The 25,231-nt window shown below is 52.9% G+C and overlaps 2 protein-coding genes across 3 annotated transcripts in view; both read right to left on the bottom strand.

Annotated features, from left to right (window-relative positions):
- The window catches only part of smpd1 (sphingomyelin phosphodiesterase 1), a 34,141-nt gene extending 30,462 nt beyond the window's left edge, over positions 1–3,679 (bottom strand). Inside the window, exon 1 of the mRNA XM_072262425.1 lies at positions 3,460–3,679. Coding sequence (XP_072118526.1) covers positions 3,460–3,648 — 189 coding nt within the window. The 5' untranslated portion in view covers positions 3,649–3,679. The remainder of the gene's footprint in view (positions 1–3,459) is intronic.
- A 12,787-nt stretch (positions 3,680–16,466) lies between these two features.
- The window catches only part of ilk (integrin-linked kinase), a 122,486-nt gene continuing 113,721 nt past the window's right edge, over positions 16,467–25,231 (bottom strand). For both annotated transcript variants that reach the window (XM_072262426.1, XM_072262428.1), the window contains exons 12-13: positions 22,762–22,892; positions 16,467–18,002 (exon numbers count right to left, since the gene is read on the bottom strand). In XM_072262426.1, coding sequence (XP_072118527.1) covers positions 17,853–18,002; positions 22,762–22,892 — 281 coding nt within the window. In that variant the 3' untranslated portion in view covers positions 16,467–17,852. The remainder of the gene's footprint in view (positions 18,003–22,761; positions 22,893–25,231) is intronic.

The following is a 25,231-nucleotide window of genomic DNA, read 5'->3' as shown; positions in this document are numbered from 1 at the left end:
ATTCTACCCACCCATCCTCCCCTCAGCCTCTACCCCACTCACTCCACAGCCCCTACCCCACTCTCCCTCCTCTCCCCACATTCTACCCACCCATCCTCCCCTCAGCCTCTACCCCACTCACTCCACAGCCCCTACCCCACTCTCCCCCCTCTCCCCACATTCTACCCACCCATCCTCCCCTCAGCCTCTACCCCACTCACTCCACAGCCCCTACCCCACTCTCCCTCCTCTCCCCACATTCTACCCACCCATCCTCCCCTCAGCCTCTACCCCACTCACTCCACAGCCCCGACCCCACTCTCCCTCCTCTCCCCACATTCTACCCACCCATCCTCCCCTCAGCCTCTACCCCACTCACTCCACAGCCCCGACCCCACTCTCCCTCCTCTCCCCACATTCTACCCACCCATCCTCCCCTCAGCCTCTACCCCACTCACTCCACAGCCCCTACCCCACTCTCCCTCCTCTCCCCACATTCTACCCACCCATCCTCCCCTCAGCCTCTACCCCACTCACTCCACAGCCCCTACCCCACTCTCCCTCCTCTCCCCACATTCTACCCACCCATCCTCCCCTCAGCCTCTACCCCACTCACTCCACAGCCCCTACCCCACTCTCCCCCCTCTCCCCACATTCTACCCACCCATCCTCCCCTCAGCCTCTACCCCACTCACTCCACAGCCCCTACCCCACTCTCCCCCCTCTCCCCACATTCTACCCACCCATCCTCCCTCACTCACTCCACAGCCCCTACCCCACTCTCCCTCCTCTCCCCACATTCTACCCACCCATCCTCCCCTCAGCCTCTCCCTCACTCACTCCACAGCCCCTACCCCACTCTCCCCCCTCTCCCCACATTCTACCCACCCATCCTCCCTCACTCACTCCACAGCCCCTACCCCACTCTCCCTCCTCTCCCCACATTCTACCCACCCATCCTCCCCTCAGCCTCTCCCTCACTCACTCCACAGCCCCTACCCCACTCTCCCTCCTCTCCCCACATTCTACCCACCCATCCTCCCCTCAGCCTCTCCCTCACTCACTCCACAGCCCCGACCCCACTCTCCCTCCTCTCCCCACATTCTACCCACCCATCCTCCCTCACTCACTCCACAGCCCCTACCCCACTCTCCCTCCTCTCCCCACATTCTACCCACCCATCCTCCCCTCAGCCTCTCCCTCACTCACTCCACAGCCCCTACCCCACTCTCCCTCCTCTCCCCACATTCTACCCACCCATCCTCCCCTCAGCCTCTACCCCACTCACTCCACAGCCCCTACCCCACTCTCCCTCCTCTCCCCACATTCTACCCACCCATCCTCCCCTCAGCCTCTCCCTCACTCACTCCACAGCCCCGACCCCACTCTCCCTCCTCTCCCCACATTCTACCCACCCATCCTCCCCTCAGCCTCTACCCCACTCACTCCACAGCCCCTACCCCACTCTCCCCCCTCTCCCCACATTCTACCCACCCATCCTCCCTCACTCACTCCACAGCCCCTACCCCACTCTGTCCACTATCACCCCCACATTCTACCCACCCATCCTCCCCTCAGCCTCTCCCTCACTCACTCCACAGCCCCTACCCCACTCTCCCTCCTCTCCCCACATTCTACCCACCCATCCTCCCCTCAGCCTCTCCCTCACTCACTCCACAGCCCCTACCCCACTCTCCCTCCTCTCCCCACATTCTACCCACCCATCCTCCCCTCAGCCTCTACCCCACTTACTCCACAGCCCCTACCTCACTCTCCCTCCTCTCCCCACATTCTACCCACCCATCCTCCCCTCAGCCTCTACCCCACTCACTCCACAGCCCCTACCCCACTCTCCCTCCTCTCCCCACATTCTACCCACCCATCCTCCCCTCAGCCTCTACCCCACTCACTCCACAGCCCCTACCCCACTCTCCCTCCTCTCCCCACATTCTACCCACCCATCCTCCCCTCAGCCTCTACCCCACTCACTCCACAGCCCCTACCCCACTCTCCCTCCTCTCCCCACATTCTACCCACCCATCCTCCCCTCAGCCTCTCCCTCACTCACTCCACAGCCCCGACCCCACTCTCCCTCCTCTCCCCACATTCTACCCACCCATCCTCCCCTCAGCCTCTACCCCACTCACTCCACAGCCCCTACCCCACTCTCCCTCCTCTCCCCACATTCTACCCACCCATCCTCCCCTCAGCCTCTACCCCACTCACTCCACAGCCCCGACCCCACTCTCCCTCCTCTCCCCACATTCTACCCACCCATCCTCCCCTCAGCCTCTACCCCACTCACTCCACAGCCCCTACCCCACTCTCCCTCCTCTCCCCACATTCTACCCACCCATCCTCCCTCACTCACTCCACAGCCCCTACCCCACTCTCCCTCCTCTCCCCACATTCTACCCACCCATCCTCCCCTCAGCCTCTCCCTCACTCACTCCACAGCCCCTACCCCACTCTCCCTCCTCTCCCCACATTCTACCCACCCATCCTCCCTCACTCACTCCACAGCCCCTACCCCACTCTCCCTCCTCTCCCCACATTCTACCCACCCATCCTCCCCTCAGCCTCTACCCCACTCACTCCACAGCCCCTACCCCACTCTCCCTCCTCTCCCCACATTCTACCCACCCATCCTCCCTCACTCACTCCACAGCCCCTACCCCACTCTCCCTCCTCTCCCCACATTCTACCCACCCATCCTCCCCTCAGCCTCTACCCCACTCACTCCACAGCCCCTACCCCACTCTCCCTCCTCTCCCCACATTCTACCCACCCATCCTCCCCTCAGCCTCTACCCCACTCACTCCACAGCCCCTACCCCACTCTCCCTCCTCTCCCCACATTCTACCCACCCATCCTCCCTCACTCACTCCACAGCCCCTACCCCACTCTCCCTCCTCTCCCCACATTCTACCCACCCATCCTCCCCTCAGCCTCTCCCTCACTCACTCCACAGCCCCTACCCCACTCTCCCTCCTCTCCCCACATTCTACCCACCCATCCTCCCCTCAGCCTCTACCCCACTCACTCCACAGCCCCGACCCCACTCTCCCTCCTCTCCCCACATTCTACCCACCCATCCTCCCCTCAGCCTCTACCCCACTCACTCCACAGCCCCTACCCCACTCTCCCTCCTCTCCCCACATTCTACCCACCCATCCTCCCCTCAGCCTCTACCCCACTCACTCCACAGCCCCTACCCCACTCTCCCCCCTCTCCCCACATTCTACCCACCCATCCTCCCTCACTCACTCCACAGCCCCTACCCCACTCTCCCTCCTCTCCCCACATTCTACCCACCCATCCTCCCCTCAGCCTCTCCCTCACTCACTCCACAGCCCCTACCCCACTCTCCCTCCTCTCCCCACATTCTACCCACCCATCCTCCCCTCAGCCTCTACCCCACTCACTCCACAGCCCCTACCCCACTCTCCCTCCTCTCCCCACATCCCCTCTCACTCTCACCTGCAAAGCGAAGTCCAGGGCGGTGACGAGCGCTCTGCAAGTCCAGCAGGTGAGGTTGGCCCGGCCGAACCGGGCACCAAGGCTGTGGACTGGGTCCGATACCGGGGCAGGAGCAGCGTACAGGGGACGTAGGCCGAGGCTGAGGAACCCCAAGCCGATACACCGAAAGAGCAGCGACCGCAGCGCCATGATACCGGCAACACATCACGTGACGTGAGCGGCGCTGACGGGGCGGTTACCAGGCAGAGTCTGATTGACAGTCGGTGGGGTCCGGGCGCAAGCGCAATGATTGACAGGCCAAAGGGGCGGGGTCTGATTGACAGGCAGGAGTGGCGGGGTCTGATTGACAGGCAGGAGTGGCGGGGTCTGAGCGCAGGGTCTGATTGACAATCTGTGAGGTCCGAGCGCAAGCGCAATGATTGACAGGCAGGAGGGGCGGGGTCTGAGCGCTGGGTCTGATTGACAATCTGTGAGGTCCGAGCGCAAGCGCAATGATTGACAGGCAGGAGGGGCGGGGTCTGAGCGCTGGGTCTGATTGACAGGCCGGAGTCTGAGCGTGGGAGCGATTCAGAGTGTGATTGACGTTGCACCGTCTGACAACAGATAGATAGATATACTTTATTGATCCCGAGGGAAATTGGGTTTCGTTACGGCTGCACCAACCAAGTACAGAGCATAAATATAGAAATACAAAAACCACAAACAATCAAACAACAATATGCAAACTATGCCAGATGGAAGATAAGTCCAGGACCAGTCTATTGGCTCAGGGTGTCTGACCCTCCACGGGAGGAGCTGCGAAGTTCGATGGCCACAGGCAGGAACGACCTCCCGTGCCGCCCAGTGTTGTATCTCGGTGGAGTGTGGTCGAGGTCCGACAGTAAAAAGTTCAATATCCGGGTTACAAACACGTTCCTCGATCGTAAATGACCAGGATTGCACCACCCGTTGTTAGCCAGAACAGCAAGCCCCCAACTCCTTTACGCTTCCCACTCTCAGTGCACTTCAGTTCAGCCCGAACGTTCTGGAAGCCCTCCATGGAAAAGTTTTGATCGGGAATGTCCTCGTGCAGCCCCGTTTCAGTGAAACACATAACACTGCACTCCCAAAATGTTCTCTGACTCCCGGCTAGCGCTGTCAACTCGTCCATTTTATTACCCACCAAACTCCTCTTCTCCATAAGTCTCTGTTGTCTCGACCCGGTCCTCTTTCCTCGCCCTTGTGATCCCCTTCTGCATCCTCTGAGAAAATCTGCAGATGCTGGAAATCCAAACAACCCACAAGATGCTGGAGGGACTTCCGCTAATGCCCCACCTCCCCCTTGTACCCCATCCATTATTTATTTATATACACACATTCCTTTTCTCTCTCTCCTTTTTCTCCCTCTGTCCCTCACTATACCCCTTGTCCATCCTCTGGGTTTTTTTCCCCCTCCCCCTTTTCCTTCTCCCCGGACCTCCTGTCCCATGATCCTCTCATATCCCCTTTTGCCAATCACCTGTCCAGCTCTTGGCTCCATCCCTCCCCCTCCTGTCTTCTCCTATCATTTTGGATCTCCCCCTCCCCCTCCAACTTTCAAATCCCTTACTCACTCTTCCTTCAGTTAGTCCTGACGAAGGGTCTCGGCCTGAAACGTCGACTGCACCTCTTCCTAGAGATGCTGCCTGGCCTACAGTGTTCACCAGCAACTTTGATGTGAGATGCTGGAGGAACTCAGCAGGCCAGGCAGCATCTATGGAAAAGAGTAGACAGGCGATGTTTCAGGCCAGGACTCTTCTGCCCCTCCAGGCATCCTAACCCATCTCCCCTGTTGGGGCAGGAGCTGCTTACAGAAGGTCACCGGAGTCCTCTATCCCTGGCCAATTGGATGCTGGGCGGCCCTGTGGCTTCCGTTTTAACCACAGAACTTATGAGTTTTCTTGGGGATGACCCTTCCTCTCCAGGGGATGAGGTCTGTGAGGTTTCTGTTGGCGTTTCGATAGCTTTGGGTTTTTACGGTCACGAGCTCCATATCCAACTTTCCTGTTGCCGCTGCCGGGTTTGGGACCGTCCATGGTGGGGTTTTACTAGCTGTGCCTTGCACATTCTCATCCACGTTGCAAAGGGCCCTGGGGAAACCCACCAGTCACAGCTTCCAAGAGCCCCAATAAACTGTCAAATGCCACTTCCCCTTCACAGACTTTGCCCAAGTGCTCGGATGTAACATCCTCTACCATTCCCCCATCACAGATGTTAGACCCAATGGACCTGCAGTTACAACAGTCAGTCTCAAGTACTTCAAGGAGGACACCAGAATAAAAAGGTGGGGGAGGGGAAGAAGGATAGCTGGAAGATGACAGGTGAAGCCAGGTGGATGAGAAAGGGAAAGGGCAGAGGAACAAGGAACCTGACAGGAGAGGAGAGTGGACCATAGGAGATCTGACAGGAGAGGAGAGTGGACCATAGGAGATCTGAGAGGAGAGGAGAGCGGACCACAGGAGATCTGACAGGAGAGGAGAGTGGACCACAGGAGATCTGACAGGAGAGGAGAGTGGACCGTAGGAGATCTGACAGGAGAGGAGAGTGAACCATAGGAGAATGGGGGGGGGGCGGTGGCAGATAGGCAAATAGACAGGTGAGAAGAGTTAAGAGGCAAGAGTCGGGAAAGAAGAGATGAGGGGGGAGGGAGTTTTTTCACCAAAAGAAATTGATATTCATGCCATTAGGTTGGAGGCTACCCAGACAGAATACAAGGTGCTGCTCCTCCACTTTGGCATGGCCTCATTGTGGCACAAAAGGAGACCGTGAGTATTGGAATTAAAACCCTTGCCTCCAGAAAGTTCCACTTTTGGCGGATAGAGCGAGGTGCTTGATGAAGTGGTCACCCAATTTATGGCAGGTCTCACCAATATAGAGGAGGCCACATCAGGAGCACCGGACCAGTAGCTAACCCCAGCAGATTCACAGGTGAAGAGCTGCCTTACCTGGAAGGATGATTTGTGGCCCTGAATGGAGGTGAGGGAGGAGGAGGAGCACTTTGGCTGTTGCAAGGATCAGTGCCGGGAGGGGGATCAGTGGCAAGGGATGTATGAACAAGGGGATCATGGAAGGAGCGTCCCCTGCAGAGGGTGGAGAGAAGGTGGGATGTAAAGATATGTTTGGCGGTAGGGTCCCTTTGGATATGACGAGTTGCGGAGAATGATGTGTTGGATGCAGACGCTCGTGGGTAAGGACAAGTATTGTGAGCAGTTTTGGGCTCTTTATCTAAAAACGGATGTGCTGGCATTGGAAGGGTCCAGAGGCGAATGAAAGGTTTAACATATGAGGAGTGTTTGATGTCTCTGGGCCTGTACTCACTGGAGTTTAGAAGAATGAGGGGAGATCTCATTGAAACCTATCAAATATTGAAAGTCCTTGATACAGTAGATGTGGAAAGGATGTTTCCTATGGTGGGGGCATCTAGGATCAGAGAGTACAGTCTCAGAATAGAGGGACGTCCATTTAGAACAGAGATGAGGAAGTATTTCTTCAACCAGGGTAGTGAAATTGTGGAATTCATTGCCACAGGCAGTTGTGGAGACGGAGTAATTAAGGTGGACTTTGGATAGGTTCTTAGTTAGTCAGGGTTTCAAAGGTTGCAGGCAGAAGGCAGGAGAATGGATAGGATAGTAGGGATATGGAGAGTAATGGTCCCAGTGCAGGTCGATGCATGTAGGCAGTTTAAATATTTGGCATAAACTAGATGGGCTGAAGGTCTATTTCTGTGCTTTATCTTCCATGGCTATAACACCAGTGGGGTTGAGAGGGATAATAAATCAGCCATGATGGAATGGCAAAGCAGACTCAGAGGGTCGAATGGCCCATATCTGCCCCTATGTCTTATTGTAACTGAGAAGCAGTCAGACTCCCTACAGCTAGGTAATGTTAGAGAGCTAGAAGATTATAAGGCTAACAGGAAGGAGCTTAAAAAGGAAATTAGGAGAGCCAGAAGGGACCATGAGAAGGCCTTGGTGAGCAGGATTAAGGAAAACCCCAAGGCATTCTACAAGTATGTGAAGAGTAACAGGATAAGACGTGAAAGAATAGGACCTATCAAGTGTGACGGTGGGAAAGTGTGTATGGAACCGGAGGAAATAGCAGAGGTATTTAATGAATATTTTAACTTCAGTATTCACTATGGAAAAGGATCTTGGCGATTGTGGTGCTGACTTGCAGCAGACTGAAAAGCTTGAGCATGTAGATATTAAGAAAGAGGATGTGCTGGAGCTTTTGGAAAGCATCAAGTTGGATTAGTCGCCAGGACTGGATGAGATGTACCCCAGGCTACTGTGGGAGTTGAGGGAGGAGATTGCTGAGCCTCTGGCAATGATCTTTGAATCATCAATGGGGACGGGAGAGGTTCTGGAGGATTGGAGGGTTGCAGATGTTGTTCCCTTATTCAAGAAAGGGAGTAGAGATAGTCCAGGAAATTATAGACCAGTGAATCTTACTTCAGTGGTTGGTAAATTGATGGAGAAGATCCTGAAAGCCAGGATTTAAGAACATTTGGAGAGGTATAATATGATTAGGAATAGTCAGCATGGCTTTGTTAAGGGCAGGTCATGCCTTACCAGCCTGATCGAATTTTTTCAGGATGTAACTAAACATGAAGAAAGAGCAGTAGATGTACTGTATATGGATTTCAGCAAAGCATTTGATAAGGTACCCCATGCCAGGCTTATTGAGAAAGAAAGGAGGCATGGGAACCAAGGGGACATTTCTTTGTGGATCCAGAACTGGCTGATTTATATAAATGACCTGGATGAAGAAGTGGAGGAATGGGTTAGTAAGTTTGCTGATAACACAAAGGTTGGGGGTGTTGTGGATAGTGTGGAGGGCTGTCAGAGGTTACAGCGGGACATTGATAGCATGCAAAACTGGGCTAAGAAGTGGCAGATGGAGTTCAACCCAAATAAGTGTGAGGTGGTTCATTTTGGTAGGTCAAATATGATGACAGAATATAGTATTAATGGTAAGACTCTTGGCAGTGTGGAGGATCTGAGAGATCTTGGGATCTGAGTCCATAGGACACTCAAAGTTGCTGCGCAGGTTGACTCTGTGGTTAAGAAGGCATACGGTGCATTGGCCTTCATCAACCATGGGATTGAATTTAGGAGCTGAGAGGTAATGTTGCAGTTATATAGGACCCTGGTCAGATCCCACTTGGAGTACTGTGCTCAGTTCTGGTCACCTCACTACAGGAAGGATGTGGAAACCATAGGAAGTGTGCAGTGGAGATTTACAAGGATGTTGCCTGGATTGGGGAGTATGCCTTATGAGAATAGGTTGAGTGAACTCAGCCTTTTTTCTCAGAGCGATGGAGGCTGAGAGGTGTCCTGATAAAGGTGTATAAGATGATGAGAGGCATTGATCATGTGGATAGTCAGAGGCTTTTCCCCAGGGCTGAAATGGCTAACACAACAGGGCACGGTTTTAAGGTGCTTGGAAATAGGTACAGAGGAGATATCAGGAGTAAGTTTTTTTATGCAGAGAGTGGTGAGTGTGTGGAATGGGCTGCCAGCGATGGTGGTGGAGGCGGATACGATAGGGTCTTTTAAGAGACTCCTGGACAGGTATATGGAGCTCAAAAAATAGAGGGCTAAGGGGAACCCTAGGTAATTTCTCAAGTAAGGACATGTTTGGCACAGCTTTGTGGGCTGAAGGGCCTGTATTGTGCTGTAGGGCAGCGGTCCCCAACCACCGGGCCGCAAAGCATGCGCTACCAGGCCGCGAGAAAACGATATGATTTGGCGATAGGAGTCAGCTGCACCTTTCCTCATTCCCTGTCACGGCCACTATTGAGCCATTACGCACGCGAGGTCATTACCCGCGCGTCATCCATGTCACCGCGGGAAGAAGATCAACTCCATGAGCTTGCAAATGACAGCGCGCTGAAAAGTATGTTTGACATAACATCTCTGCCGGCATTCTGGATCAAAGTCAAGGCTAAATATCCTGAGATAGCCAGGAAAGCACTGAAAACGTTGCTTCCATTTCCAACATATCTCTGTAATGAATGCAACGAAAACTAAATTGCGGAATAGACTGGACAAAAGAAACCCCCTTCGAGTATCGCTGTCTCCCATCACCCCTCGATAGGATCGTCTTGTTGCAGGGAAACAAGCCCAGGGCTCCCACTGATTCAGCGATATTGGTGTGTTTCAATGATTTTATATATTCATGCGAGGGAAATATGTGCTGTGTGTTTGATATCCAAACGTTACTATATGATGCTGTTGATTTACTTATATAACCATGTAACAATTACGGCATGGAAACAAGCCATCTCTGCCCTTCTAGTCCATGCCGAACGCTACTCTGACCTAATCCCACCGACCTGCACTCAGCCCATAACCCTCCATTCCTTTCCTGTCCATATACCTATCCAATTTTTCTTTAAATGATAATATCGAACCTGCCTCTACCACTTCTACTGGAAGTTCGTTCAACACTGAATTCGAGCTCCCCCGTCCTCCCTTGATAATTGACTTATCGCTATATTCATGCGAGGAAAATATGCGCTGTGTGTTTAATATTAAATTCGTTAGATAAACCCTTTTAGAAACGAAACTGAGTGTATTAGCCACTTATCACCTATATTCCGGTCGTGATTAACACCGCATCCCCCTCCCCCGCCTCCCGAACAGAATCGCCAAAAACAAATTGTGGAAAAAATCGGCCCGGACAGGCATGCAGAAATCGCGTATGCGCACAGGTGCCCGCGCTAGGCTTCGTGGTCCTTGTAGTCTTTCGGTACAAACAACGTATTTGACTGCTACTCTTGTTCGTTGGCAACCCTACCCACCCCCGGTCGGCCGGTCCGCAAGAATATTGTCAATATGAAACCGGTCCGCAGTGTAAAAAAGGTTGGGGACCCCTGCTGTAGGGTTTCTATGTTTAATAATGGACTCCAACACTTTCCCACCACTGAGGTCAGGCTAACTGGCTCTATTTTCCTTTTTTTTTGCCTTCCTCCCTTCTGAAAGAGTGGAGTGACATTTGCAATCTTCCAGTCCTCTGGGGACATGCCAGAATTAAGTGATTCTTGGAGATCATGACCAATGCATCTGTGATCTCTTCAGCAACCTTTCTCAGGACTCTGGGATGTCGTCCAACTGGTCAAGGTGAGTTATCAAGACCTTTGAGCTTGACTGGCACTTTTTCCTTTGTAATCGCAATGGCACTCACTCCTGCTCCCTGATACTCACAGACCTCTGGCACAGTGCTAGTGTCTTCCACAGTGAAGACTGATGCAAAGTACCCATTAAGTTCATCTGCCATTTCTTTGTCCTCCATTACTACCCCACCTGCATCATTTTCCAGTGGTCCAATATCAACTCTCACCTCCCTTTTACTCTTTAAATAACTGAAAAAAAACTTTTAGTATCCTGCTTTATATTATTGGCTAGTTTGCCCTCATATTTCATCTTGTCCCTTCTTATAGCATTCTTAGTTGCCTTTTGTTGGATTTTAAAAGCTTCTCAATTATCTAACTTCCTACTCACTTTTACTACCTTATAAGTCCTTTTTGCAATCCTTTGACAGCCACAGTTGCCTATCCCTGCCATTTGAGAACAACTTCTCTGTGGGAAATACAGTATCTATCCTACGCCTTGTGAACTATTCCCAGAAATTTTAGCCATCTCTGCACTGCCATCATCCTCTCAGTATCCTCCTCCAATCCACCTGGGCAAGCTGCTCTCTCATGCCTCTGTAATGCCCTTTATTCCATTATGATACTGATATATGTGTCTTATACTTCTCCCTCTAAAATTACAGCATGAATTCAATCATATTATGATCACTGACTCCTATGTTTCTTTTCGTTAAGCCCCCTAATAAGATCTGGGTTATTACACAACACCCAGTCTAAGAGGCTCAAACACAAGCTGCTCTAAAAAGTCATCTCATAGGCATTCAACAAATTCCCTCTTGTGATCCGACACCAATCTGATTTTCCCAATCCCCTTGCATACTGAAGCCTCCCCCCATTACAATTGGGTCATTACCCTTATTACATGCCTTTTCCAAGTCCCTTTGCAATCTCAACCCCACATCTTTGCTATTATTTGGAGGCCTATATATGACTCCCATAATGGTTTATTTCATCCTTGCATTTTCTTAACTCCTCCCACATAGATTCAACATTCTCTGATCCCGGTTTCACCGATCGCCTGGTGGTTCTCTCTCCCCTCTCCCCACCTTTCAAATCTACTCGACACTTTTTCTCCAGTCTTGCTGAAGGGTTTCAGCCCTAAACGTTGACTGTACTTTTTCCCCTGGATGCAGAGTTCCTCCAGCATTTGGTGTGTGTTGCTTGGATTTCCAGCATCCGCAGATTTTCTCTTGTTTATGGGCTAAAAGAAGGCATGAAGTTGCCCTAGCAGACAAGGTGAAGAATAACCCCAAGGGATTCTACAGATATATTAAGGTATATATATTATTAAAGGATTGGAAGGGACAAATTTAGTGCTCTGGAAGATCAGAGTAGTAATCTATCTGTGGAGTCAAAGGAGATGGGGGATACCGTAAATGGATTTTTTGCAACTGTATTCACTAAGGAGTCTATAGAAGTGAGGCAATGCAGCAGTGAGATTATGGACCCTACACAGATTACAGAGGAGGTGTTTGCTGTCTTGGGTGGTACAGGAGGACGAAGTCACTTTGAACTCAACAGCTGTGAAGGCGAATGAAGACAGCAACAAATCCATCAGCTCCAATCGTTGTGGTTTCCATGCCATTGGAATCAGTTGGTTGATTTGTGAAGTATCGTGTGCTTCTTGGAGTGCAACGTCAAGTACACGTTAAACAAATACATGCACAGGCGTCTTCGCTCTGTGGGCCACTTTCTTTTACGATACGAAGACCATCATCCTTGACCTTGAGGGATAGCCACGACAATGATTTGGGTAGATAAATCCCCAGGATCTGATAATGTGTTCCTTCAGACTCTGGTGCAGAAATTGCATGGGCCCTAGCAGAGATATTTAAATCATCCATAGTCATGGGTCAGCTACCAGAGGATTGAAGGATAGCTAATATTTCCAATGTTTAAGAATAAGTCAAGAAGTTACATGGTGATAATCCTGACATCAGTAGTGGGAAAGTTACTGGAATGTATCCCAAGGGATCAGTATTATTGGATAGACAGGGTCTGTTTAGGGATATTCAACATGGTTTTGTCCATGGTAGGTCGAGTCTAACCAATCCTATAGATTTCTTCAAGGAAAGTTGATGAAGGCAAGGCAGATGTTGTCTATTTAGACTTTAGCAAGGCATTTAATTAGGTCCCACACAGTTCTCTGGAAGATCAGAATGGTAATTCATGTGTGGAGTCAAAGAGATGGTGGAGATCTTAAATGGATATTTTGCACCTGTATTTGCTCAGGAAACAGACACAGAGTATATAGAAGTGAGGCAAAGCAGCATTGACTTAATGGACCCTATACAGGAGGCAGGGTTTGCTGTCTTGAGGCAGACTAGGGTGGACAAATTCCCAGGCCCTGACAAGGGGGTGTTCCCTGGGATCCTGTGGGAAGTCAAGTGCAGAAATTGCAGGAGTCCTAACAGAGATATTTAACAGGTGAGGTACCGTTGGATTGGAGGATAGCTAATGTTATTCCACTGGTAGGGGGAGTGGGGGCGGTTTGTCCATTGCATAGGATCAATATAAGCTGCCGAAAGTTGTAAACTCAGTCAGCTCCATCCTGGGAACATGCCTCCCCAGCATCCAGGACATCTTCAAGGAACAATCCCTGAAAATAGTGGCATCCATCATTAAAGAGCCCCCATCACCCAGGACATGTCCTCTTCTCATTCCTACCATCAGCAAGGAGGTCCAGGAACCTGAAGTTATAGCTTCTTCCCCTCTAAAGAATAAACCACAGAAGGTAGTGCACCCGTGGCTGACGAGAAATTAGGGATAGTATCAATTCCAAAGAAGAAGCATACAAATTAGCCGGAAAAAGTGGCTCACCTGAGGACTGGGAGAAATTCAGAGTTCAGCAGAGGAAGACAAAAGGGATTAATTAGGAAGGGGAAAAAAGATTATGAGAGAAAACTGGCAGGGAACATAAAAACTGACTGTAAAAGCTTTTATAGATATGTAAAAAGGAGAAGACTGGTAAAGACAAATGTAGGTCCCCTACAGACAGAAACAGGTGAATTGATTATGGGGAGCAAGGACATGGCAGACCAATTGAATAATTACTTTGGTTCTGCCTTCACTAAGGAGGACATAAATAATCTTCCAGAAATAGTAGGGGACAGAGGGTCCAGTGAGATGGAGGAACTGAGTGAAATACATGTTAGTAGGGAAGTGGTGTTAGGTAAATTGAAGGGATTAAAGGCAGATAAATCCCCAGGGCCAGATGGTCTGCATCCCAGAGTGCTTAAGGAAGTAGCCCAAGAAATAGTGGATGCATTAGTGATAATTTTTCAAAACTCGTTAGATTCTGGACTAGTTCCTGAGGATTGGAGGGTGGCTAATGTAACCCCACTTTTTAAAAAAGGAGGGAGAGAGAAACCGGGGAATTATAGAGCGGTTAGCCTAACGTCGGTGGTGGGGAAACTGCTGGAGTCAGTTATCAAAGATGTGATAACAGCACATTTGGAAAGCGGTGAAATCATCGGACAAAGTCAGCATGGATTTGTGAAAGGAAAATCATGTCTGACGAATCTCATAGAATTTTTTGAGTATGTAACTAGTAGAGTGGATAGGGGAGAACCAGTGGATGTGGTATATTTGGATTTTCAAAAGGCTTTTTACAAGGTCCCACACAGGAGATTAGTGTGCAAACTTAAAGCACACGGTATTGGGGGTAAGGTATTGATGTGGATAGAGAATTGGTTAGCAGACAGGAAGCAAAGAGTGGGAATAAACAGGACCTTTTCAGAATGGCAGGCAGTGACTAGTGGGGTACCACAAGGCTCAGTGCTGGGACCCCAGTTGTTTACAATATATATTAATGACTTGGATGAGGGAATTAAATGCAGCATCTCCAAGTTTGCGGATGACACGAAGCTGGGCGGCAGTGTTAGCTGTGAGGAGGATGCTAAGAGGATGCAGGGTAACTTGGATAGGTTGGGTGAGTGGGCAAATTCATGGCAGATGCAATTTAATGTGGATAAATGTGAAGTTATCCACTTTGGTGGCAAAAATAGGAAAACAGATTATTATCTGAATGGTGGCCGATTAGGAAAAGGGGAGGTGCAACGAGACCTGGGTGTCATTATACACCAGTCATTGAAAGTGGGCATGCAGGTACAGCAGGCGGTGAAAAAGGCAAATGGTATGCTGGCATTTATAGCGAGAGGATTCGAGTACAGGAGCAGGGAGGTACTACTGCAGTTGTACAAGGCCTTGGTGAGACCACACCTGGAGTATTGTGTGCAGTTTTGGTCCCCTAATCTGAGGAAAGACATCCTTGCCATAGAGGGAGTACAAAGAAGGTTCACCAGATTGATTCCTGGGATGGCAGGACTTTCACATGAAGAAAGACTGGATGAACTGGGCTTGTACTCGTTGGAATTTAGAAGATTGAGGGGGGATCTGATTGAAACGTATAAAATCCTAAAGGGATTGGACAGGCTAGATGCAGGAAGATTGTTCCCAATGTTGGGGAAGTCCAGAATGAGGGGTCACAGTTTGAGGATAAAGGGGAAGCCTTTTAGGACCGAGATTAGGAAAAACTTCTTCACACAGAGAGTGGTGAATCTGTGGAATTCTCTGCCACAGGAAACAGTTGAGGCCAGTTCATTGGCTATATTTAAGAGGGAGTTAGATATGGCCCTTGTGGCTACGGGGATCAGGGGGTATGGAGGGAAGGCTGGGGCTGGGTTCTGAGTTGGATGATCAGCCATGATCATAATAAATGGCGGTGCAGGCTGGAAGGGCCGAATGGCCTACTCCTGCACCTATTTTCTATGTTTCTGTCAGATCCATGTACACTATTTCACTGTTTTTTTCACTTTCTGCACTAATTTAATTTTTAAAATATCATGACACATTCAATGATTCTGATTTAACCCCTGACCAATGAAGGCCCATGCACCATACACCTTAACCAACCTGTGCTCGCAACATTGAGAGACCCCGACATGCCTCCATTCCTCCACCCTTGGGGAAGTGAAACACACGGTAATAGGCAGGAGCGTCCTTTAGTTCAGGAAATTCTGGGTTAAGAATACAGCCCAACTCTGCCTGTATGGAAAAAGTTGTGGTTTGGTGGACACCCCCTTGTCCCAGTGGCTGTGGTGCTGCAGTGGCAAAGGAACAGGCCCTCCAGCCCACAATATTGTGCAGAACGAATTACATTAATCATCAAAGAGCCAACAAAATTAATTCCTTGTACCTACACCATGTCCATATCTTTCCATTTCCTCACATTCATGTACCTATGTAACCATCCCTTAGAAGTCTCTACCCCCACCCCAGGCAGCACATTTCAAGCACCCACCACTCTTTGTGTAAAATTCCTTGCCCCTCACATCTCCTTTCAAATTACCCCCTCTCTCTTTAAATGCATGTCCTCTGGTATTAGAATTTCAACTCTGGGGAAAAGATGCTGTCTACACTATCTATGCCTCCCATAATCTTCTAAACTCTATCAGATCTCCCCTCAGCCTCCGCTGCTCCAGAGAAAACATTTGAACTTTGTCCAACCCTTCTGTATAGCACCTGCCCCCTAATCCAGGTGACATCCTGGTAAACCTCTTCTGCAGCCTCTCCAAAGCCTTGACATCCTTCCTATAACAGGGCGGCCAAAACTGCATGCAATACTGCAGGTGTGGCCTCACTAGAGTTTTATCAAGCTGGAACGTAACTTTCTAACTTTGAACTTAATTCTTCAACTAATAAAGGGCAAGCATGCCAGATGATTTCTTAATGACTCTGTTAGGTGTGTAGCCACTCTCAGGGACCCCATCAACTCTGTTAAGGGTCTTGCCCTTATTGACAATGTTGTAATACACAAACGCACAATACAATCTGGAAATCTATCCTCTTTAATGCAAAATCGCGTTATATTTTCGATAAAACAGCAGTGATACAATAAGAAATTGGAAATAAAAGTGGTTTATAAATTAGATAAACGACAGCAAGCTCTGTTTGAGGACAGCGGTGAGTTCAGAACAACGGATTAGAGAAGACAGAGCAAGGGACAGGGATATCGGCATGAGGTCTCCAGATCCCACTCAAGGCACAGGGGCTGTGGGGACAAACACCACAGTGATCATCAGTGGGAGGGGAAGCAGTCTGGCCCCATCCAATGGAGAGTGTCCGAGAGAGTAGGCCCTCCACCTGGGACACCAAACTTCTCCCCTGGAACTTTGGGGTTGGGGCTGGATCGGGAGAGCGACCTTCGCTCCTGGAACTCTGGGCTCAGGTCAAGAGAATGCTGGGCACTCGGAGGGGGTAAAGAAGCCAAATGCCAGTGTAACACCCCCTCCCCAACACTAACAGGCACCCAGTGGTAATGGGCACCAGCCGGATGTGGGGCCAGCAGTAGGCACTGGATTACACTGCCAGTGAGTGGCATGGAATACACTGCAGTGAATAGCATTAGGTGTAGCTTCATGAGGCACTGGACAAGCTGCCACTGAATAGCACTGGGTGTGGGTCTGGGGAGGCACTGGAAACACTGCCAGTGAATAGCACCAATACAGAGACAATGGTAGGCACTGAATTACACTGCCAGTGAATAGCACTGGACGAAGGGGCAGAGGTAGGCACTGGATACTTTGCCAGTGATTAACACTGAATGTGAGTTCCAGAGATAGTGGAAACACTACAGTGAATAGCACTGGCTGTGAGGTTAGGGAGGCACTAAATACACTGCAGGTAAATGGTACTAGGTGTGGGTGTGGGGAGGCACTGGATATATTGCCAAAGAATGGCATCAGATGTAGGGAAGGATCAGGGTACACTGCCAGTGACACAAGCCCCTGATGGCAAGGAGTTGCCCCTCTGACTCCTGCTGAAGGTGGCTGATCATTGCAAGGAGGGGCACCGATGGCATAGCAGTGAGGCCATGGAGTAATGCAACCATGCTCTGGTCTACTGGGCCAGTGGAGCAGGAACCTTGGGTGAACACCCCCCCGACCCAGGGGTCAGTGAGACTGACAGTGACCAGGCCGATGATTTAGACAATTGGGGTGGAGTCTGGCGGCCGGGCTGCTAACGTTCAGAGTGGACAGCTCTCCGTGGGAGGTGATGTGACAGCCCTAGGGTGGGGGGAAGTGAGCTGCAGTGATGGCAAGCGGGGAACACCCCCTTGATAAAGACAGAGCCTGACGATGGGGCAGCGTAAGGGTTCTGGGGCTGTAAGGCGGAGGGGAACGGAGTGGGGGGGGGCTTCCCTGATGGCATCCCCTCATTACTTCTCCTGCATCTTCTCCATGATGGGCACAATCATGTCAAACTTGGGTCTCTTGGCCGGGTCCTCGTTCATACAGATCTTCATCAGCTTGCAGACGTGGGGGGAGATCCCTGGCGGGATGGTGGGCCGCAGCCCTTCCAGTGCCACCTGTTGATGGCAACACAGTTACAGTGGATCCACCCCACCAGCAGGGGCAGCTCTGACTAGTAACCCCCTCCCTCAGTACCACCCCTCCCTCAGTGTGACCCTCCCTCAGTACCACCCTCCCACAGTGTGACCTTCCCTCAGTACCACCCCTCCCTCAGTGTGACCCTCCCTCAGTACCACACCCCCCAGTGTGACCCTCCCTCAGTCCCACCCCTCCCACAGTGTGACCCTCCCTCAGTACCGCCCCTCCCACAGTGTGACCCTCCCTCAGTACCACCCTCCCCAGTGTGACCTTCCCTCAGTATCACCCCTCCCACAGTGTGACCCTCCCTCAGTACCACCCTCCCCAGTGTGACCTTCCCTCAGTACCACCTCTCCCACAGTGTGACCCTCCCTCAGTACCACCCTCCCACAGTGTGACCTTCCCTCAGTACCTCCCCTCCCACAGTGTGACCCTCCCTCTGTACCATCCATCCACAGTGTGACCCTCCCTCAGTATCATCCTCCCCAGTGTGACCTTCCCTCAGTACCTCCCCTCCCAGTGTGATTCTCCCTCAGTACCACCCCTCCCAGTGTGACCCTCCCTCAGTACCACCCTCCCCAGTGTGACCTTCCCTCAGTACCACCTCTCCCACAGTGTGACCTTCCCTCAGTACCTCCCCTCCCACAGTGTGACCCTCCCTCTGTACCATCCATCCACAGTGTGACCCCCCCTCAGTATCACCCTCCCCAGTGTGACCTTCCCTCAGTACCTCCCCTCCCAGTGTGATTCTCCCTCAGTACCACCCCTCCCAGTGTGACCTTCCCTCAGTACCACCCCTCCCACAGTGTGACCCTCCCTCAGTACCACCCCTCCCCAGTGTGACCTTCCCTCAGTACCACCCCTCCCACAGTGTGACCCTCCCTCAGTACCACCCTCCCCAGTGTGACCTTCCCTCAGTATCACCCCTCCCCAGTGTGACCTTCCCTCAGTACCACCCCTCCCACAGTGTGACCCTCCCTCAGTACCACCCCTCCCAGTGTGACCTTCCCTCAGTATCACCCCTCCCACAGTGTGACCCTCCCTCAGTACCACCCCTCCCAGTGTGACCTTCCCTCAGTACCACCCCCCCCACAGTGTGACCCTCCCTCAGTACCACCCCTCCCAGTGTGACCTTCCCTCAGTACCACCCTCCCCAGTGTGACCTTCCCTCAGTATCACCCCTCCCACAGTGTGACCCTCCCTCAGTACCGCCCCTCCCCAGTGTGACCCTCCCTCAGTATCGCTCCTCCCACAGTGTGACCCTCCCTCAGTACCGCCCCTCCCAGTGTGATCCTCCCTCAGTACCGCCCCTCCCACAGTGTGACCCTCCCTCAGTTCCACCCCTCCCACAGTGTGACCCTCCCTCAGTTCCACCCCTCCCACAGTGTGACCCTCCCTCAGTACCACCCCTCCCTCAGTGTGACCCTCCCTCAGTACCACCCCTCCCAGTGTGATCCTCCCTCAGTACCACCCCTCCCACAGTGTGACCCTCCCTCAGTACCACCCCTCCCTCAGTGTGACCCTCCCTCAGTACCATCCATCCACAGTGTGACCCTCCCTCAGTATCATCCTCCCCAGTGTGACCTTCCCTCAGTACCTCCCCTCCCAGTGTGATTCTCCCTCAGTACCACCCCTCCCAGTGTGACCCTCCCTCAGTACCACCCTCCCCAGTGTGACCTTCCCTCAGTACCACCTCTCCCACAGTGTGACCTTCCCTCAGTACCTCCCCTCCCACAGTGTGACCCTCCCTCTGTACCATCCATCCACAGTGTGACCCCCCCTCAGTACCACCCCTCCCCAGTGTGACCTTCCCTCAGTACCACCCCTCCCACAGTGTGACCCTCCCTCAGTACCACCCTCCCCAGTGTGACCTTCCCTCAGTATCACCCCTCCCCAGTGTGACCTTCCCTCAGTACCACCCCTCCCACAGTGTGACCCTCCCTCAGTACCACCCCTCCCAGTGTGACCTTCCCTCAGTATCACCCCTCCCACAGTGTGACCCTCCCTCAGTACCACCCCTCCCAGTGTGACCTTCCCTCAGTACCACCCCCCCCACAGTGTGACCCTCCCTCAGTACCACCCCTCCCAGTGTGACCTTCCCTCAGTACCACCCTCCCCAGTGTGACCTTCCCTCAGTATCACCCCTCCCACAGTGTGACCCTCCCTCAGTACCGCCCCTCCCCAGTGTGACCCTCCCTCAGTATCGCTCCTCCCACAGTGTGACCCTCCCTCAGTACCGCCCCTCCCAGTGTGATCCTCCCTCAGTACCGCCCCTCCCACAGTGTGACCCTCCCTCAGTTCCACCCCTCCCACAGTGTGACCCTCCCTCAGTTCCACCCCTCCCACAGTGTGACCCTCCCTCAGTACCACCCCTCCCTCAGTGTGACCCTCCCTCAGTACCACCCCTCCCAGTGTGATCCTCCCTCAGTACCACCCCTCCCACAGTGTGACCCTCCCTCAGTACCACCCTCCCCAGTGTGACCTTCCCTCAGTACCACCCCTCCCAGTGTGATCCTCCCTCGGTACCACCCCTCCCACAGTGTGACCCTCCCTCAGTACCACCCCTCCCAGTGTGACCTTCCCTCAGTACCACCCCCCCCACAGTGTGACCCTCCCTCAGTACCACCCCTCCCAGTGTGACCTTCCCTCAGTACCACCCTCCCCAGTGTGACCTTCCCTCAGTATCACCCCTCCCACAGTGTGACCCTCCCTCAGTACCGCCCCTCCCCAGTGTGACCCTCCCTCAGTATCGCTCCTCCCACAGTGTGACCCTCCCTCAGTACCGCCCCTCCCAGTGTGATCCTCCCTCAGTACCGCCCCTCCCACAGTGTGACCCTCCCTCAGTTCCACCCCTCCCACAGTGTGACCCTCCCTCAGTTCCACCCCTCCCACAGTGTGACCCTCCCTCAGTACCACCCCTCCCTCAGTGTGACCCTCCCTCAGTACCACCCCTCCCAGTGTGATCCTCCCTCAGTACCACCCCTCCCACAGTGTGACCCTCCCTCAGTACCACCCCTCCCTCAGTGTGACCCTCCCTCAGTACCACCCTCCCCAGTGTGACCTTCCCTCAGTACCACCCCTCCCAGTGTGATCCTCCCTCGGTACCACCCCTCCCACAGTGTGACCCTCCCTCGGTACCACCCCCCCCACAGTGTGACCCTCCCTCGGTACCACCCTCCCACAGTGTGACCCTCCCTCGGTACCACCCCTCCCTCAGTGTGACCCTCCCTCGGTACCACCCCTCCCACAGTGTGACCCTCCCTCAGTACCACCCCTCCCAGTGTGACCCTCCCTCAGTACCACCCCTCCCAGTGTGACCTTCCCTCAGTATCACCCCTCCCACAGTGTGACCCTCCCTCAGTACCACCCCTCCCAGTGTGACCTTCCCTCAGTACCACCCCCCCCACAGTGTGACCCTCCCTCAGTACCACCCCTCCCAGTGTGACCTTCCCTCAGTACCACCCTCCCCAGTGTGACCTTCCCTCAGTATCACCCCTCCCACAGTGTGACCCTCCCTCAGTACCGCCCCTCCCCAGTGTGACCCTCCCTCAGTATCGCCCCTCCCACAGTGTGACCCTCCCTCAGTACCACCCCTCCCAGTGTGATCCTCCCTCAGTACCACCCCTCCCACAGTGTGATCCTCCCTCAGTACCACCCTCCCACAGTGTGACCCTCCCTCGGTACCTCCCCTCCCACAGTGTGACCCTCCCTCAGTACCACCCCCCCCACAGTGTGACCCTCCCTCAGTACCACCCTCCCCAGTGTGACCTTCCCTCAGTACCACCCCTCCCAGTGTGATCCTCCCTCAGTACCACCCCTCCCACAGTGTGACCCTCCCTCAGTTCCACCCCTCCCACAGTGTGACCCTCCCTCAGTACCACCCCTCCCTCAGTGTGACCCTCCCTCAGTACCACCCTCCCACAGTGTGACGCTCCCTCAGTTCCACCCCTCCCACAGTGTGACCCTCCCTCAGTACCACCCCTCCCTCAGTGTGACCCTCCCTCAGTACCACCCTCCCCAGTGTGACCTTCCCTCAGTACCACCCCTCCCAGTGTGATCCTCCCTCAGTACCACCCCTCCCACAGTGTGACCCTCCCTCAGTACCACCCCTCCCTCAGTACCACCCTCCCCAGTGTGACCTTCCCTCAGTACCACCCCTCCCAGTGTGATCCTCCCTCAGTACCACCCTTCCCACAGTGTGACCCTCCCTCAGTACCACCCCTCCCACAGTGTGACCCTCCCTCGGTACCTCCCCTCCCACAGTGTGACCCTCCCTCAGTACCACCCCCCCCACAGTGTGACCCTCCCTCAGTACCACCCCTCCCACAGTGTGACCCTCCCTCAGTACCACCCCTCCCAGTGTGATCCTCCCTCGGTACCACCCCTCCCACAGTGTGACCCTCCCTCGGTACCTCCCCTCCCACAGTGTGACCCTCCCTCAGTACCACCCCTCCCACAGTGTGACCCTCCCTCAGTACCAACCCCCCCACAGTGTGACCCTCCCTCAGTACCACCCCTCCCAGTGTGATCCTCCCTCAGTACCACCCCTCCCACAGTGTGACCCTCCCTCAGTACCGCCCCTATAACAGTGTGACCCTCCCCATCATCTATTAACCAGATATCACACTGCATGGTGCACGTGTTTGTGTGTGTGCGTGTGTACTTGTGTCCAAATCGATGTGTCTGAGTCTGCCTATGGGGTGGACTCATCTCCCACACCACTGCTGCCCACTTCACCTTCATCCCAATCTCCATGTTGGAGAGATCAGCGAAGGGCACTTCACGGGTGACCAGCTCCCACAGGAGAATGGCGAAGCTCCACATGTCTGCCGACCTCCGGTTTATCTCCTCTGGCTTCTTCTGAAGGGCTATGTGTGGAGAAAATAGGGTTAGGCAGCACGGGAACAGCTCTCTGTGCAGGAAGACAGGGTTAGACAGGATTAGAATGAGTCTGAGCAGGAAGACAGGGTTAGACAGGACAGGAATGGGTCTGTGTGCAGGAAGACAGGGTTAGACAGGATTAGAATGAGTCTGTGAGCAGGAATACAGGGTTAGACAGGATTAGAATGAGTCTGTGAGCAGGAAGACAGGGTTAGACAGGACAGGAATGGGTCTGTGAGCAGGAAGACGGGGTTAGACAGGATTAGAATGAGTCTGTGTGCAGGAAGACAGGGTTAGACAGGACAGGAATGGGTCTGTGAGCAGGAAGACAGGGTTAGACAGGACAGGAAGGGGTCTGTGAGCAGAAGACGGGGTTAGACAGGACAGGAAGGGGTCTGTGAGCAGGAAGACGGGGTTAGACAGGACAGGAATGGGTCTGTGTGCAGGAAGACAGGGTTAGACAGGATTAGAATGAGTCTGTGCAGGAAGACAGGGTTAGACAGGACAGGAATGGGTCTGTGAGCAGGAAGACGGGGTTAGACAGGATTAGAATGAGTCTGTGTGCAGGAAGACAGGGTTAGACAGGACAGGAATGGGTCTGTGAGCAGGAAGACAGGGTTAGACAGGACAGGAAGGGGTCTGTGAGCAGAAGACAGGGTTAGACAGGGCAGGAATGGGTCTGTGTGCAGGAAGACAGGGTTAGACAGGATTAGAATGAGTCTGTGAGCAGGAAGACAGGGTTAGACAGGACAGGAATGGGTCTGTGAGCAGGAATACAGGGTTAGACAGGATTAGAATGAGTCTGTGTGCAGGAAGACAGGGTTAGACAGAACAGGAATGGGTCTGTGAGCAGGAAGACGGGGTTAGACAGGACAGGAATGGGTCTGTGTGCAGGAAGACAGGGTTAGACAGGATTAGAATGAGTCTGTGTGCAGGAAGACAGGGTTAGACAGGACAGGAATGGGTCTGTGAGCAGGAAGACAGGGTTAGACAGGATTAGAATGAGTCTGTGAGCAGGAAGACAGGGTTAGACAGGACAGGAATGGGTCTGTGAGCAGGAAGACAGGGTTAGACAGGATTAGAATGAGTCTGTGAGCAGGAAGACAGGGTTAGACAGGACAGGAATGGGTCTGTGAGCAGGAAGACAGGGTTAGACAGGATTAGAATGAGTTTGTGAGCAGGAAGACAGGGTTAGACAGGACAGGAATGGGTCTGTGAGCAGGAAGACAGGGTTAGACAGGACAGGAATGGGTCTGTGAGCAGGAAGACAGGGTTAGACAGGGCAGGAAGGGGTCTGTGAGCAGGAAGACAGGGTTAGACAGGACAGGAATGGGTCTGTGAGCAGGAAGACAGGGTTAGATAGGATTAGAATGAGTCTGTGAGCAGGAAGACAGGGTTAGACAGGACAGGAATGGGTCTGTGAGCAGGAAGACAGGGTTAGACAGGATTAGAATGAGTCTGTGAGCAGGAAGACAGGGTTAGACAGGACAGGAATGGGTCTGTGAGCAGGAAGACAGGGTTAGACAGGATTAGAATGAGTTTGTGAGCAGGAAGACAGGGTTAGACAGGACAGGAATGGGTCTGTGAGCAGGAAGACAGGGTTAGACAGGATTAGAATGAGTCTGTGAGCAGGAATACAGGGTTAGACAGGATTAGAATGAGTCTGTGAGCAGGAAGACAGGGTTAGACAGGATTAGAATGAGTCTGTGAGCAGGAAGACAGGGTTAGACAGGACAGGAATGGGTCTGTGTGCAGGAAGACAGGGTTAGACAGGATTAGAATGAGTCTGTGAGCAGGAAGACAGGACAGGAATGGGTCTGTGAGCAGGAAGACAGGACAGGAATGGGTCTGTGTGCAGGAAGACTGTTAGACAGGACAGGAATGGGTCTGTGAGCAGGAAGACGGGGTTAGACAGGACAGGAATGGGTCTGTGTGCAGGAAGACAGGACAGGAATGGGTCTGTGAGCAGGAAGACAGGGTTAGACAGGGCAGGAAGGGGTCTGTGAGCAGGAAGACAGGGTTAGACAGGACAGGAATGGGTCTGTGAGCAGGAAGACGGGGTTAGACAGGACAGGAATGGGTCTGTGAGCAGGAATACAGGGTTAGACAGGACAGGAATGGGTCTGTGTGCAGGAAGACAGGGTTAGACAGGACAGGAATGGGTCTGTGAGCAGGAATACAGGGTTAGACAGGACAGGAATGGGTCTGTGAGCAGGAATACAGGGTTAGACAGAACAGGAATGGGTCTGTGAGCAGGAAGGCGGGGTTGGACAGGACAGGAACGGGTCTGTGTGCAGGAAGACAGGGTTAGACAGGATTAGAATGA

Source organism: Mobula birostris, chromosome 7 (genome assembly GCF_030028105.1).
Source record: "Mobula birostris isolate sMobBir1 chromosome 7, sMobBir1.hap1, whole genome shotgun sequence".
In the NCBI taxonomy this organism is placed as follows: domain Eukaryota; kingdom Metazoa; phylum Chordata; class Chondrichthyes; order Myliobatiformes; family Myliobatidae; genus Mobula; species Mobula birostris.
Note: the sequence above shows the minus strand (reverse complement) of the source record. Positions and strands in the feature narration are given on the sequence as shown.